The sequence below is a fragment of the Balaenoptera ricei genome, chromosome 17, assembly GCF_028023285.1.
Source record: "Balaenoptera ricei isolate mBalRic1 chromosome 17, mBalRic1.hap2, whole genome shotgun sequence".
NCBI classification, from domain to species: Eukaryota; Metazoa; Chordata; class Mammalia; order Artiodactyla; family Balaenopteridae; genus Balaenoptera; species Balaenoptera ricei.
Window position 1 is genome coordinate 81,311,216 of NC_082655.1, and position 16,359 is coordinate 81,327,574.

A 16,359-nucleotide genomic window follows, 5' to 3' on the forward strand; every position below is an offset into this window, starting at 1 on the left:
GTTTCCTAAATGGGGTGTTGTACTATAATTTTGCAAGATGTTACCATTTGGGAAAATGGGCAAAAAATAAATGTAATCTCTCTCTATTATTTCTTTTTTTTTTTTTTTTTTTTTTTAAATTTATTATTTATTTATTATTTTTTTATTTTTGGCTGTGTTGGGTCTTCGTTTCTGTGCGAGGGCTTCCTCCAGTTGTGGCAAGTGGGGGCCACTCTTCATCGCGGCGCGCGGGCCTCTCACCATCGCGGCCTCTCTTGCTGCGGAGCACAGGCTCCAGACGCGCAGGCTCAGCAGTTGTGGCTCACGGGCCCAGTTGCTCCGCGGCATGTGGGATCTTCCCAGACCAGGGCTCGAACCCGTGTCCCCTGCATTGGCAGGCAGACTCTCAACCACTGCGCCACCAGGGAAGCCCCTCTCTCTATTATTTCTACAACTGCATATGAATCTATAATTATCTCAAAACAAAAATTTTAATTATAAAAAACAAGAGCTAGAGTGTTGAATAGAAAGCAAATACTAAGATGGCAGATATAATCTCTGATATACCAGTGATTATGTTAAAAGCAACTAGACTAAATAATCCAATTAAAAGACTAAGATTGTTACTTTGAATTTAAAAAAACAAAAAAGTATATGTGACACAGAAGAGATACATATTATAGCACAGGGCTAAAAAAAGTTGAAAGAAATGGATAAAAGAATATACAGTGTAGATACCTGATGTAATTATTGAAGGTAAGAAAAAATTCCAGAGATATAGGACATTTCATAATGATAAAAGGGTCATCATCAGGAAATTGTAAAAAATCTAAATCTGTTTGTATCCTATAATATAGAATTAAATATATAAAGCAAATAATAATGACACACTTAAAAGGAGAAATACACAAAGCCACCATCGTACTGGGAGACTAATGCATTTCTCTCAATATCTGAGACAATAAACAGACACAAACATTATTAGTGATACAGAGGATCAGAATCCCTAATGAACAAATACAACCTAGTTGAAACATGTAGACACTGAACTAAGGAAAATGACACTGCACATTCTTTGAAGTGCATATGGAACACTTGTCCAAATTATTTATATACTAGGTGAGATCAAGTCTCAACAAATATCAAAGCACTGAAACCATTCAGCATGAAATCATACGAGAAAGCAATAACAAAAGAGATAATTTAAAAAATCTCAAACTATTTTGAAATTTTGCAATACACTTGTAAATAGTGGATTGGTCAAAGAAGTAATTGTAACAAAAATTAGGGAACACTATTAAATACATAATAAAAATATCTGACTATCAGTACCGGTGAGCCTCCAATTCCGGGCAAGGGAGCGCAGCCCATCCCTCCCAAGGGCTCCCTAATACAACTAAAGGACCTTGAACGTGACCCGAGGGCCAGCACAGGCAGCTCCTGAAAGGCGGAAGCGTAAGGCGACTGCTGCGGGCCGTGGGGCTGAGAGGCGACAGGGAGGTCAGTCACCCGAACTCCCCTGTCGCCTCCCGTGTATCCTAAGCAGGGTGCTCCGGGGTCTCCGTCCAGGATGACCAACAGCAAGACAAGAAAGTGCTTCAAGGAACGTCTGTCCTCGTAGTTAAAAGGCTAGCAAACCAGTGGGCTAAAAGCATTCCACCTTTTTGGCGACCTGCCCTCATCTGGCCAAACATCAGTGGCACCACCGCCCTTCCCCCCAGGCTTTCAGCAGACAGAGCAGGAGCTGGTCTTCCCCTGTCCGCCTCTTCCCCGCCTGCTGGTGTTCAAGGGGTCGAGCAGGAAGCTGCCCTGCCCAGCCCCACCCGCGTGAAGCAAGCAGCCCTCCAAGCTCCCCGCTCCCCGTGCCGGTAGCGTGAGGTCCAGCGGGGAGCCGAGCCTCCATACCCGCCTGCAGCCGCTGGACCGAGTGAGGGGGCCCGAGGCGGGGCTGCCCAGCTCTCTGTCCCCCTTCCCTTGCTGACCGCTCCGGCCCAGCAGGACCTCAGGCTCCAAGCCACCCGTCGTCCCCGAGGTGGGGTGAGGCGGTGGGAGCCGGCTGGCTGCCCTCAGCTCCCCCTCCACCCCCTGTCCTCTGTCAGCCGAGTCCCATGGAGAGCTGAACGTTCACCACTGCCCGGCCGCGAGAAAGCAGTGCCCACTGGCCCCTTCCGCCCACCCTCCCTGGTGGCAGCAGAGCCGACCCAGCCACTGAGCTGACCCCCGACTCAGAGGCCACAGGGTGATGGGGCTGGTGCCCGACTGTCACCGGGGCTCGGTCAGCAGGGCTGAGAACTGCGCCAAACCTATGCCTCGAGCACCTGCGGTGAGCTGTGTTTCACTACATTATGCTATTCTTCTGCGGGTCTTCCGACTTTTAGAAACCTGAAGGTAAGACCCATAAGGCAGGTCATGTTACACGTTTCACTCCGGGTCTCACTTTCAACCAACAGACGGGCGGAGGCCACTGACATGAACTCACCGACTCAGGTCTGTCCCGGGCACGTACTGGGAGAACCGGGAATGGAGAAGAGGAATCAGCCTGAGGTCACACCATCGCTTTTCCCACCGCAGGCCCGGGGACGCGGGCCACGAAGAGCAGGACAGCGTGTCCTGGAGAGGAAACAAACGTTCAGCGTTGCTGCTCTGTTTCTGTGTTTTCAGTGTCGACACCACACCCTTTTCATTTGAGGGGTATTTTACCCTTAAATGATCAAAAGACATTTATAGAACACCACAAGAAATCCCTGTTCGTTGGCAATAAAGTTATATTTGTTAATTTCGCTGTTAATGGAATTCTATAAGAAAGCGAGGAGGGAATCACTGAGATTAAGAATTTTAGTGAAAACATGAAAAATGGGCAGAGGAGAAGGAAGAAGAAATAAAGTAGCGACGACTGAATTCATTCAAGAATGAGAAAGATGGGGCAGAACTGTAATTACAGTGAACTAGTAGGTGACAAAAATCAAGTAAGTTCAATTAGCAAACATTTTCTATCTGCTAAGCACTAAACGTTGATATAAGGGCTTGTGATTCATCACTTACTTAAAAATATTTTTGAGTAGAATGAATATTCCTATAAAACAACCCTCGAACACTACTCAAGGAAATCTTTGTCCATTGTTTTAATTTCATGTTTATGTCAATAAAATGTGTGTATTTTCTTATATCGTTTTAATGTTAAGACAACTACTACTGGTTCAAAACTACATATATTTTAAGTTTCATAAAAAGCTTAAGTTTTTTCCTTATGTATACAAAAGACACATCTTTGAATAACGTTTGAGCTTTTCAGCTGACATTGATCCACGTTTCTTTCATTGGATCAGCTTCCCGTTAAGATGTTTCCTGGCACCAGCACAGGAATGATGTTGACGTGTAGTCGGCCTGGGCGGTACAAGCCACGGCTCCCTTTGATCAGAGAACTGCTGACACGGATTTCTCGCTAGGCTCTAGATTCTATAATTTTTGAGTGGTGATGCTAGAAGGAGATTCTACTTTAGTCTAAATGTTGAACCTCTGTGAGTCTAGATATTATTAACTTTTCTTTCTGGTATGAACTTCTTCAAAATTGCTTATTTGGGGGGAGGGGGACACTTCCATTATTTTCACCAGAGGTTGAGAGTTCTCTGGCATTAGGTTAATTGTCAACCATTAATGGTGCCAATGAAAGTCTACGAACTCCTGCGAGCATTTCAGAGCACCCGGGAGGGAGGCCTGGCTGACAAGAGCAAGGGGCTCCACTGGTGGCAGGCCTCCGGGACACACAGCCTTTGGTGCAAGACGGCTGCTTCCAGTGCTTCCGCCGTGACTGAAAGGCACAGACCCAGGTTTCCCATTGATCGTTTCCTTCCTCCTGGCCCTCACGTCAGATGTCACAGATGGTCAGCATGTGACCGGGATCAGGCAGTGGTCATGCAACGGCGGGGTGAGGTCTGAGGCTCCCCATAAGAATTAGACCATCTGGGTTCAAAATCCCGGTTTCCCAACTGATGAGTCCTGGGGCAAGTTATGTAGCTCTTCTGTGCCACACCGCACCCATCTCCAAAGACAAGGCTGTCACCAAAGGAAAACCTAAAGGTTTTTACAAGCAGTAAATTATTGCTTCCCGTCTTTTCTGCATGAGGGCACTTGAAACCACAATCCCGTGTGACGCCCTGGGGTAAAGGGGCGCGGTTTCTGTGGCCAGGCCGGACCTGACCGAGCAGCCCTGCTACTAAGCTCACAGCAGCGCGCGGCTGAAACCTGCTCCCGGGCCCGTGCTCGAGGCCCACGCCTGAGAGGTTGTAGAGTCAGGCGTCTACCCGAGGCCCCCAGCCTGTCAGTAACAGGGCCAGGATTCACTCCGACCTATGTCTCTCTGACACCACAGCACAACATTTAATTCATAATCAGAGCTGAAACCATGGAAAGAATGACTCAGATGTCTGTCTAGATTATTTCACAGTTTTGCAACATAACTTTAGGCAAATTATTTATTTCCTGTCGTTATGAAAAGCACAAAGAGATCCTGTTCCCTGAACAGACAGAAAATGTAAAAGAACATAAAAGACACAGGTAATGGAATATGGAGAATGACAATCACCAATAGGTGAGGATGGTAAGTTTTACAAATCACATTTTATAGACTTCATGGATAGGCAGATGTAAAAACACATGTGATCTCTGACATGTCCTGATGTAGCACCCCGACTGGATGTCTTTATGTACCAAAGTTGTAAACATGTCACTTTCTTTTCTGTTTCTTTCTTATAAAAAATACGAGATAAGTCCCACTTCAGCTACTGAGCTAATCAGGGTTAATGTATTTCATTTTACAGATCTGTTATTTACAGTGGAATATCTGGTATCTTTTGAAAATTATTTATCCGTATTATTTATTTTAATTCCAATAGTAGAATATAAATTTGCTTTCTAGTCTTGTTGTGTAACAGCAGTCTTGGAGTTATTTTTAATTGTATATAAAATGATCTAAAAACACAAAATTTTTATGGCTTTAAGGCCCGTAACTACTTTCCAAGAGCTTTATTCTTCAGTGTCAAGAATGTTGTTTCCTGTAATATGAATAGTGTGAACGGGAAAAGTAGCGTTTACATAGTCTTTACTTTAAAATAAACTCTCTTCTCAAAATGTAACACATTTCAAGGTATATTGCCATACAGTAACCTCAAGAGCAATTATCAAGCCAAAATAGAATAGCATACAGGGCAGAACGTTGATCCAAATTTTTTAAGGATTTGGCATAAAAGTATTCATTAAAGGCATATAGTTAAGAAAAATGTTTCTCAGAATCTGGTTAGCTGGTTATCTGAATTTAAGCCTCCTGGTGAGCACAAAGCAAATTCTTTCCTCACTTTGGCTAGCAAACCGGGAGAATCTTGTATACAAATTAGTGATCTCAGGCCCTTAGAAGGACTAGACTACATTTTTATGTAAGAAAGTGGAGTGATGTTAATATATATATTATAAGGTGTTATTTTCTCATATGTGTAAAATGCTGCCTTAAAATGTACACAGAATGTTTGAGGGAACTCAAATGGCACCTGCTCATGCAAAATTTCCTTCAGAGAACAATTAAGGCACAGGAACTAAAAACAGAGTCCCTGGGCCTGGGATAGAGGTGAGGATGCAGACACAGCAGAGGACCGAGTGCTTCTCTTACGGACCCCGTCTCCGCGATCCACACACTTTCTGTGGAACGCGCCTCCCAGGTGCCTCATTATTCAGTGATGGGTCAGGAGGAGACGTGCTTCTGACTGCCCCTCATTTCATGAACCTCTGAGTAGACACGTCCTCCACCCCCTCAACCGGGTGCCGAGTCTGCGTGACCCACTCAGGTCTGATTCCCGGGTGGGCTCACGTTTGGTCTGAAGTCCCCCATTTTTGTTGATTTTTGTAAGTCAGATGTTCAAAGACTCTAGCAGCCCTTTTCTCTGATATTAGAATGCTAACATCCATTGTAATTTTCCTGTTTACATTACAGTTACTTTTATAAATCTGGATTTTAAACTTTTTGGGGTCAGGAACCATAATGGACTTTTTCCCATGGCACCTTGAAGAGGGTTTTCTCAGAGTAGGTTCTCAGCAAATATCCAATTAACTTAAATGCAATTACTGTCTTTACTTTTATTACACTTTGATTTATATATGTCTTGATTCTTATTGTCTAAAACATCGTAAGTGCCATTAATTTCCTTACACTTAAAGATCTTTAGCAATGTCAAATAATGTTCAATCCTAATGCTAAAAACGGAAATAAAATACGCCTCTTGAAAACGGAACGACACAACTCAGTGAGAACAATTTATGATGATAGATTTTCTGAAAAGTTTACAGCTGGATTTGTTTGGGACAGCCACGTTACAGAACTGCTGAGCGGCTTCCTTACTCTCATTAAGCCTTTGTAAAGGAAGACATTACATCAGGCAGCCACCTAGAGGCACACGTCACGTAACCAAGTCTGTAGATGCTGTTGTGTACATCAGTGGAATGAGTTAAAGACAGACCAGAAGGCTCCTACCCACAGACCTTCCTGCCCACTTATTATTACACAGGAGTCCAAGGGCACAGGGGCAAGAACTAGAATAAAAACATTCCCAGGCACCTTTGTCCCCACTCTGCAGTAAATGGCAGAACTGAGATGGGGACTCTTGTGTGAGTGACATGGGTGGGGAAAGCTCTCAGGAGAAAGCGGATGAGGAGGGAACACCTGGCTATATGTGGGCTCCTGAGGGCGGGTGGCCCCCGTGTCACCTGCCAAGGCCGGGGAGGCAGCCTCTGTGCCCCACCTCTGCGTCCTCGGCTGCAGCCACACCGATTCCAGGCAGAGACTCCTGTAAGAGGGGCAGAGACACTCACAGCAGCGGGGGTCAGGGCACTGCCCACCGCAAAGGACTGGAAAGACAGCAAAGGCCTCAAGGGCGTCTCCACCGGAAGGGACGGAGGCGAGCAGAGCAATTACTGAAGCAAGAGGCAAAGACTGGGCTGGAGGTTGTAAGAGCCTTGAGGAGGGAGCTGATGGGAGCACAGGACGTGTACATTCGTTCTCTCATCAGGAAATTAAGTCACTCAGATCCTGCCATCTTCTGAAGAGCCCGCATTTTAAGTATTAACTATTGTGTGACAGTTATTTCTCTGGTAACAAAAGTAAAAGAGAAGGGCAGTGAAGTACACCCAGATGGGGTTGGTTTATACTTGTAGAGATAACCTTGGATGTTGCCAAGGGTTCCTCTTTCAGAGCAAAAAAGCAAACAAGTGAAAAAGACGTGGAGGCCTGTGGGACTCCGCTGAGACTAATGCTGTGCAGTTCTGTACACTGAAGGCCGCGGAGCCCTGCAGATGTCCAGAAGGAGGACCCTGAAGTAAAATGCCACAGGTAGGTCAAGAATTTCCAATGGACAGTGAACCACACAAGTCAGAAGCAGCTCCACGTCACGTACATCCTAATACGCGGAACAGGAAAATAAAATCCTACGAAAGTGAGCTCTGCTCCTCTTCACGTTTGTGAGCACAGGGGAAATTGTTAGTCTCACATTTAACCAGAGGGAATCATTTTGTCTTTAGAATGTGCACATGTTTTGAAGGGTGAAATACAAGGAGTTTCAAAATATTTATAAAAGAAAAAAAAAAACCTGTTTACTCCAGAGTACAGGTGGAAAATAAAAATGGACACTTTATAAAACAAACATGCCAAATTTACCAATTAGTAAATACATGTATAGTTTAATATTCCTCACATTTTACACAATGTGTAGGTTAGATTTTCTCCCTTTGCATTAATTCCCTGGTGTGCATGAAGATTGCTAAGCAATCCTAATATATGGCAAATTAGATAGCTACTTTTAGCTAAATAATTTCAAAAGAAAAATGATAAAAATTATGTCGAATTATTTAGGACATGATATTACATATAATATGCAATGTTATAAAATGATTGTATGATTTTACACGTGACCTCTCGAAGTCGTCTCTATAGCTTACAAAGGGCTTAATACAGACCTGAGAGGGGAAAAAATAACAGTAAAAAATAACAGACCTACTTATTTTTCTCCTCCCCGAATTATCATAATTCTCAAAAAATAAAGCAGCCGAGGATTTCAACTGTATCAGAGAAACCTGTCCTAGACCAGCTTGTGCAAACTCTATGTAACTACATCTATTTTTCTTGGGTGCCCTCCTCATTAATGGGCACTGTGCCCTGAGCCTCTTACTGTGTTGTTGGGGTGATAGTTGAGGTGTAAGCCACTGTCGCAGAGGGGAGACGAGGTGCCACTGCTCTGGTCACTCGGTGCACCTGCGGGAAGAGTCACAGCATCGCTGGTTAGAAGCCCACCTGTTCTACACAGACACCTTCTACATGGCGTACTTCACTACACTCAGTGGTATCAGGTAAGCCAGGTAGTAAAATACATCTGTATTTCACTTATATCAAAGCCAGGGTTTTGCAAGTAAACAAAAATAAAAATTAAAACCTAAGGTAGCCCCAAAAGAGACCTGCAAATATTTATCTTTTCTTTTCTTTTCTTTTTTTAACATCTTTATTGGAGTATAATTGCTTGACAATGGTATGTTAGTTTCTGCTTTATAACAAAGTGAATCAGCTATACGTATACATGTATCCCCATATCTCCTCCCTCTTGCGTCTCCCTCCCACCCTCCCTATGCCACCCCTCTAGGTGGTCACAAAGCACCGAGCTGATCTGCCTGTGCTATGTGGCTGCTTCCCACTAGCTATCTATTTTACATTTGGTAGTGTATATATGTCCATGCCACTCTCTCACTTCATCCCAGATTACCCCTCCCCCTCCCCGTGTCCTCAAGTCCACTCTCTACGTCTAAATATTTATCTTTTATTTCAGAAATATTAAGGTTTTATTAAGGGAAATATGCAACCATATAAAAAATACTATTTCATTTTATTATCCAAAGTGGCCTATTCTTATGAATCATACTTAGAATGATTTCTAAGTGCAAGATTTTGTTTGGCTACAAAATTCTATTTAATGTCATGTATTAATCTACTAGCAAATCCCATGTTTATTTACCATAATTCTCCATGATGCAAAAAAAGTTTGTAAGTGCTCTGTCTTTACAACTGTTCTTGGTATATACTGTAATTGGAAGCACCCTCACTGACACTATTTAATTTTGTGAATTTGCAACTAAAACACCTCGTATTAGATCCTCATGAGAAACCTACCAATGTCTATTTTTTAAAGATGAGTGTTTAATATGTATAAAATAACTAATAAAAACCTGCTGTATAAAAAAAAAGATGAGTAATATATGTCTTAAAGATTTGTGATTTTTCTAAGATTTTACAATTTAGTAATTGTTTCAGTCAGGATTAAAATACATATTTCTTGATTTCTGATTCATTGCTTTTTCTGTAAACATTATATTTTTGGAGTTGTTAATGTAGATAAATATGATCTATTAATGTAATTGATTCCCAATTTCTATTTGACATACAATGCTTAAATGCAAACATCATTACAGGTTACGCTCCTAATGTATTAACCGACGTGCTCAAAAAAACCCAAAAAATGACGCTGCTCTCTTCTTTTAAGACCCTGAAATTCTATAGTTTTCCTGGTGCTAAGAAGGGAAACAGGCTTTTTTGCCTAGATATATATAGCCTAGATACAGTTTTCACACTCTTTAAATCTTAAGAAGTTCATACTTTGTTTTTGCTATTTTTTCTTTTGATGTTTTCTCTGCATTTCTCTCTTATGAGACAATATTTTTAATGGACACACATATTACTTTAAAACTCATATGCATTTTGAAGTGAATAAAAGGAAAACATAGCATATCAAATTCTGTAATGCATCGACAACAGTCCTTTGGAATTTAAAGACTTAACTATAGCACAAAAAGACGGTAGATGTAAACTCAGTGATCTATGCCTGTGTCTTAAGATGTCAGAAGTGGAAGAGCAAACAAAGTAAACAGAAGACAGAAAATAATACAAATAAAGTGAAAAGCAATGAAACAGGACACTGAAAATAACAGACAGAACTAACCAAGACAAAAATGGGTTCTTTGGAATGATTAATAAAACCCATAGCAAAAACGATCTAGTAAAAGAGAGAAAATATAAATTGTAAGTATCAGGAATGAAGGAGGAGGCATTACTGCAAATCAACAGATATTAAAAGGATAATGAAAAGATATGATGAATAACTTCATGCAAAGATTGACAACTTAGTTGAAATGAACAAAAATATTGAAAAAAATCTAACCAAAATTTACAAAAGAAGAAAAGAGAATATCAAAAAAGTCCTATATCCATTTAAGAAATTAATTCATACAAAACAAAAATGATAATTCTAGGATCAGATTGCTTCTCTGGTGAATTTATTCCATCATTTAAGAAAGAGATATGATCTCTGTTAAACAATTTCTCTCTGGAAATAGGAGTTACAACTTCACAACTTATACAAAGACATAATAACCCTGGTGCCAAAATCCCACTAAAACACTACAGGAAAAGAAAAGTACATCTGGAAATCTTTAATGCACATAGATTTAAAGAAAAATAGCAATACATTAGCAAATTAAAATGTGTAATATACATAAAAAAATAACTCCATGACCATGATGTTTATCCTAGGAATGCAAGCTTTATTTGGCATTCAAAATCAATTTTTAAAACGTCACCCTATCAACAGAATAAAAAAAAAAGAAAAAATGTAATATCTCAATGGATGGAAAATATTTGACACAACTCAACATTAACTTCTATTAAAAAAAAGAAAGGAAAAGAAAAATCCTCAGGAACCCAGTAATATAAGGGCACCTCTATTCTATTCTAATAAAGGGCATCTATGAACACCCACAGCTGATGTCACACTTAATGGTAAAAAACTGGAAGATTTCCCACTAATATCCTGAGCAGGAGAAGGACGTCTGCACTCAGCACTTCACTCCGCATTTTACAAGAGGCCCGAGCTGTTGCAATAGACCACCCGTCCCTCCCCCGCAAAGAAAGGAATTAAAAGAAATATAGCTTGGAAAGAAACAAGCAAAACATTATTTGCAGATGACAAAACTTTATATGTAGAAAAATTTAGAGAAAGTACAAAAATCTTACTAGAATTAATAAGAAAATTAAACTATGCTGCAGAATGTTGATGTATAAAAATGTGATGTGTTATTGTTTCTGTGTTAGCAACAGATAATTAGAAAATTAAATCTTTAAAATATTATTTACAATAAAACAAAAACATAAAATGCTTAAAATAAATTTAATGTAAGATATGCAATATTTTTCCACTGGAAACATTAAAATATTGATGAGAAAAATTAAAATATAAAATATAAATAAATGGAAAGATATGTTTGTGGAATGAAAGGTTTAAAATTGTTAAGGTGTTCATTATATTAATTGTCTATAAATTCAGTCACATTCAAAATCATAATAGTTTTTTAAATAGAAATTGATGTGCTATTTTAAAATGGATGCAGTAATGCAAAGAATCTAGAATAACCAAATGATCTTGAAGTATCACAAAGTTGAAGAACCTATCCTAGGTGACTTTTTAAAGTATTACAAAGCTGCAATAATCAACAGTGTGGTTTTGGTGAAAGAACAGATGCATAAATTAGTGGAAATAAGATAGTGATTCCTTCATTCTTGATTCCTACCTCGGAACCAAAATGTTACTAATATAAGATAGATTATAAACTTAAACATAAAAATCAGTGCTATAAGGCTGCTTGCAAAAGTGTAGGGAGATATCCTTGCGACCTTGGGGTAGGCAAATATTTCTTAGAAAAGATGCAGAAAACCAAAAGCATATACAACAAAAACAACAACAACAAAATGGTAAATTAGACCTTATCAAAATCAAAAAGCTGTGCAAACTTGAGACGCATTTAGGTAAAAAATGCAGTCATGCACAGAATGTTTGTAACACATATAGCTAACAAAAAGCTTATTATAAACAGGCTTATCAACTCCTTCAGTGTGATAATATAAAGGCATACCAACAGAAAAATGGGGAAAAGACGTGAGCAGACACATTACAAAATAAGATATGCAAATAGATAATAAAATATGCGAATAGCACATGACAAGGGGCTAATCATCATTAGTCTTCCGGGAAATGCAAATTAAAACTACAATTCGGTACCACTACACACTCAAGAGAATAGCTAAAGAAATTTTTGACCATCAAATATTGGAATTAATGGAGAGCAGCCAGACCTCTCTCATCCATCACTGGAGTGGACAGTGGGAGGTTTTAAAATATACGCCCACCTTAGAAATATATTTGGCAGTTTGTTAGCAAGTTGATTACACATCTATCTTGTGACTCAGCAATTCCACTCCTAGGTACTTATAGTACTGACATAAAATACTATGACTTCCAGAAGCCTTGTACGAGAATGTTTATAGCAGCTTTATTTACAATAGCAAAATACCAGAAACAGTTCTGCTGTCTATCAGCAGGAGAATGCGTTACCAAACTTTACTACACTCATATAGTAGAATACTATAGAGCAATGTAAATAAACTCCTGAAATATGTAACACGAGACGGTTCATAATGAAAGAAGCAGACGTAAAAGAATAAATACAGTTTGATTACATTAATACTTGATGACAAGAAATTAAGTCAGTAGTTGTTTCTGGGAATGTTATTTACTGGAAGAGGCACAGCAGAACCATTCTGTGATCTAAAGGGATGCGGATTAAGCAAATGTGAGCATTTGTCAGAGCTGATCCCACTGAGCATTGAAGATCTTTGCATTTCATTTCATGTAAACTATGCCTCAGTTAAAAATAATTCTTCTTTGATTTTAGCAAAAACTATAAGATAATATGCATTTCATTTCATAATATGCAAATAGATACAGAAATTTTTAAGTAGCTCTTATGAAAATTATTACATTTCCACATAGACTGGGGCTTCCTTCAACCTCCCTATTCTCATCAGGACAAATTAAGTGTAAATGCTTATTTAGTAAGTTCAGTAGCCAAATACGAGAATATTATTTTCTACTTAGAGAATATATATTCAGCAAACAATATGAATGAAATTTTAATAGAGATACAAAATGTATATGTTTGATATGACATTTATTTTTAAAGTAAATAATATTTCCCCAATTATAGGTTGGAAAATAACTAAATGTGAATACATTCTGAAACACAAACAACAGCTTTTCCCTTTGGAGAAGGGTTAATTGAATGCTTTGTGATATTAAAGAAAAATGTTTGCATTCAGGCAGAAATCCCAACTTTAAAAAGAAATTACTAATTACTGCCAGGAAATAATGGTTTAGAAAGTAAATATGACGTGAGCATTTTACCTATTCTTCATAAATGCTTACATGCACAATCTTCGTTCAGTGGGAGTTTGAGGAAAGCAGGTGCTCTTTTAAAAAATGAGACCGTCAGGGTCACTTCTTCTCCGGCATTCCGAAGAACCTGAACCTAACATAAAACATAATAAAAACGATACCGTTATCAGTACGCTGGCAACAATTTTTGTGCGATTGAAAACCCTTGAAATAATGGGTTGTCTTTTCCACGTCTCACATTTTTCCCTAGTGGTCAGAAACATTTTATGGCAGATGGAGGGGATGAAAGATCTAACACTGCAGGAATGCAGCCATCCACATCCTTCCTCTTCCCATCAGCCTGTGGTCCCTGTTCACTCACGATGTCATCATCTTTCATTCACATTGATCAAGGTTCTCGTGAGTTTATGGTCTATGTTAGGTCTACAGAAAGATGTAGTGCTCGAACCACTATATTTATTAATTTACTAAATATTTATTGAGCATCCAGGATGCACTCTTTGGAGATCTATGAATAAGTCACCCTGCAGATTTGACCAGGGTGCTAATTCTAATTAAAGTTGTTCCAATTCACTCAAACACTTTTACAAAAAATAAATGGTTATTATTTTCCCACTATATCATTGTATGTTTTCTTTTCCTTTCCCTGAAAATTTAGAATAATGATGGAGACAGCTATTATCAATAACTCTCAACTCTCTAAATTATAGAATTACTAGGTCTATTTCTACCAGTTAAATAATGATTATTTCTCAAAATATTATACCAAAACAAATGTAAGCAATATTAAAAGAAGTTCAGAAAGCTGAGGATTATTTAGAGCAAACATACCTGGAAAAGGTATAAGTATATATATAATTTAAACACTCACATAAACTAACAGAAGAATTAAGAATAATTAGTGAAGAAGCAATTAATAAACATGGGAACATAATTTATTAAACATATAGAAAAATGCTCACCATAAAGTCATTAAAGAATTGACTATCAAAATGGCTTAGAATGACTTCTGGTCCCTACAAGATGGCATAAAGTTATCTCTCCCAAACAAGTACAACTAAAACACTGAACAAAGTGCCAGAGACAGCCAAGTAGAACTCTGAAAGGTAGAAAGAAAACAAACCGATTAGGGCCCCCAGGCCTGGAGGAAGAGCACAGAGGGGGGATGTCTTAAACGCTCTTTCCCCACAGAGGGGTGGTCCACCCACTGCTAGGTGAAGCGTCCCTTTAGCCACTTCGTGGCAGCAGGGACTCGACCTGGGGAACCCCTTCCCCTCCTCTAGCACCACCAAGGAACGGGGTGGCAGGGGGGAGCCTGATGACACAGGTGAATCAATCGGACCCAACTAGCACCAAAAAGGTTCTAAATGTCATATTGTCAGTGGAACCGCAGCCCACAGAATTAGGCGAGGACCTGTGTGCTAAACAGTGACTTCTTGCTAAAAAGAAAAATAAGTAAATAAGAACCAGAGACTCTTAACAAATAAGCAAAATGGCCAGGATTAAAATAACATGTCACACTAAGACCCAGGAAAATCATAATTTGAATGAGAAAAGATAATCAAGTAACACAAACTAGATGAATTACATACTGGAATCATCTGACAAGGGTTTTAAAGCCACCTTAAAAATATTTCAGCAAGAAATTAAAAATTATCTTGAACCAAATGAAAAATTACAATATCTCAGGAAAGAAATACAAATTATAAAAAGGAAATGAAATTATAGAACTAAAAAATACAATAACATAAATAACCTTGCTGGATTGGCCCGGTGATACAGTGACAGAAGACAGAATCAGTAAACTTGAGGACAGAACAATAAAATTAGCCCAATCTGAGCAACAGAGAAGATACAGACACATACATGAAAACAATATATTTCATCATGTTAAAAGTAGAAAATTTTAAAAATGAAGAAAATTATATAATCATTTAAATAGATACAAAGAAGCATTTGATTACATTCATTTGATAAAAGCTCACAGAAAACTGAGTATACAAAGGAGTATCCTTCATTTTATAAAGAGTATACACAAAAACGTATGAGAAGCATCACAGCATTAACTATGAATTATTGAAACATTTCTCTTTGAGATCAGAAATGAGGCAAAAATGTCCACCAATTTCATTTCTACTTAATTTTTCTTCAGATCTTACTGTAATAAGGCCAGAAAAGAGCTAATAAAAATCATAAAAATTGAAAGAAGAAATGAGACTGACACTATTCAGAGGTAACGTGATTTTGAACACAGAAAATCCTTAAGAGCCTATGGACACTATTACATGAGACATTGCCAGGTGAGTTATTAAGTGAGTTTAGTATGGAATAGCGTAGATACAAAGTAATATACAAAGATCAACTGGTTTTGATTTAATTTCAACAAACAAATACAACATTGTTAAATAAATGAGGGAGATGCTATGTTCCCCAGACATAACACTGTGAGGAGATAATTTCTCTCCTGCTTTTCCAGATTCAAGGCAATCCCATGCAAAGTCCCCATTTTTTTCTTTAGTTTTTAGCTTAGTATGAATTTATGAACTTGGCTTGTTTCCAAGTGGCATTTAATATTTATATACTCATTATTATGTAAGTAAACTGCGAGTGTGTTAGTGAAATACATGGGGCAGTGGAATGCAATGGCTAAATACATTCTATCGTAAGCGTGCAATAGATAATGTCTAGCGTTAAATAAAAACTAACATTACAAGCATCTCAAGTGTAAACAAGAGAATAAAGTAGAAATGTATAAGTTAAATATAGTTACCTCAGAAATAGGCAATGGGCAACTGCTTTTCTTTTAAAGCTTTACATTTGTATACATCAATCTTGAAGTTTTGGTCAAGTGTAACTGAGAAAAATAAAAACTTTTTAAAAATTATAAAATCTTACCCTAGAGAGAGAACTTTATTTTACTTTGTTTTTAATAAAAGGCCAATTATGGGTATCTTTCTGGATAAGCATAACTTCAAGTCCTTGACACATACACATTTCTTAATGCAGAAATATCCATCTTTTCAGTGACCAGGATTGACATATTGTGTTTTTAAATTTTTTTCAGGTTTCCTGC

At 38.6% G+C, this 16,359-nt stretch overlaps 1 protein-coding gene across 1 annotated transcript in view; it reads right to left on the reverse strand.

The window, feature by feature from the left end:
* SNTG1 (syntrophin gamma 1) overlaps positions 1-16,359 on the reverse strand; it is a 472,569-nt gene that overhangs the window by 118,695 nt on the left and 337,515 nt on the right. The window contains exons 9-11 of the mRNA XM_059901577.1: positions 13,317-13,419; positions 8,187-8,269; positions 2,459-2,589 (exon numbers count right to left, since the gene is read on the reverse strand). Coding sequence (XP_059757560.1) covers positions 2,459-2,589; positions 8,187-8,269; positions 13,317-13,419 — 317 coding nt within the window. The remainder of the gene's footprint in view (positions 1-2,458; positions 2,590-8,186; positions 8,270-13,316; positions 13,420-16,359) is intronic.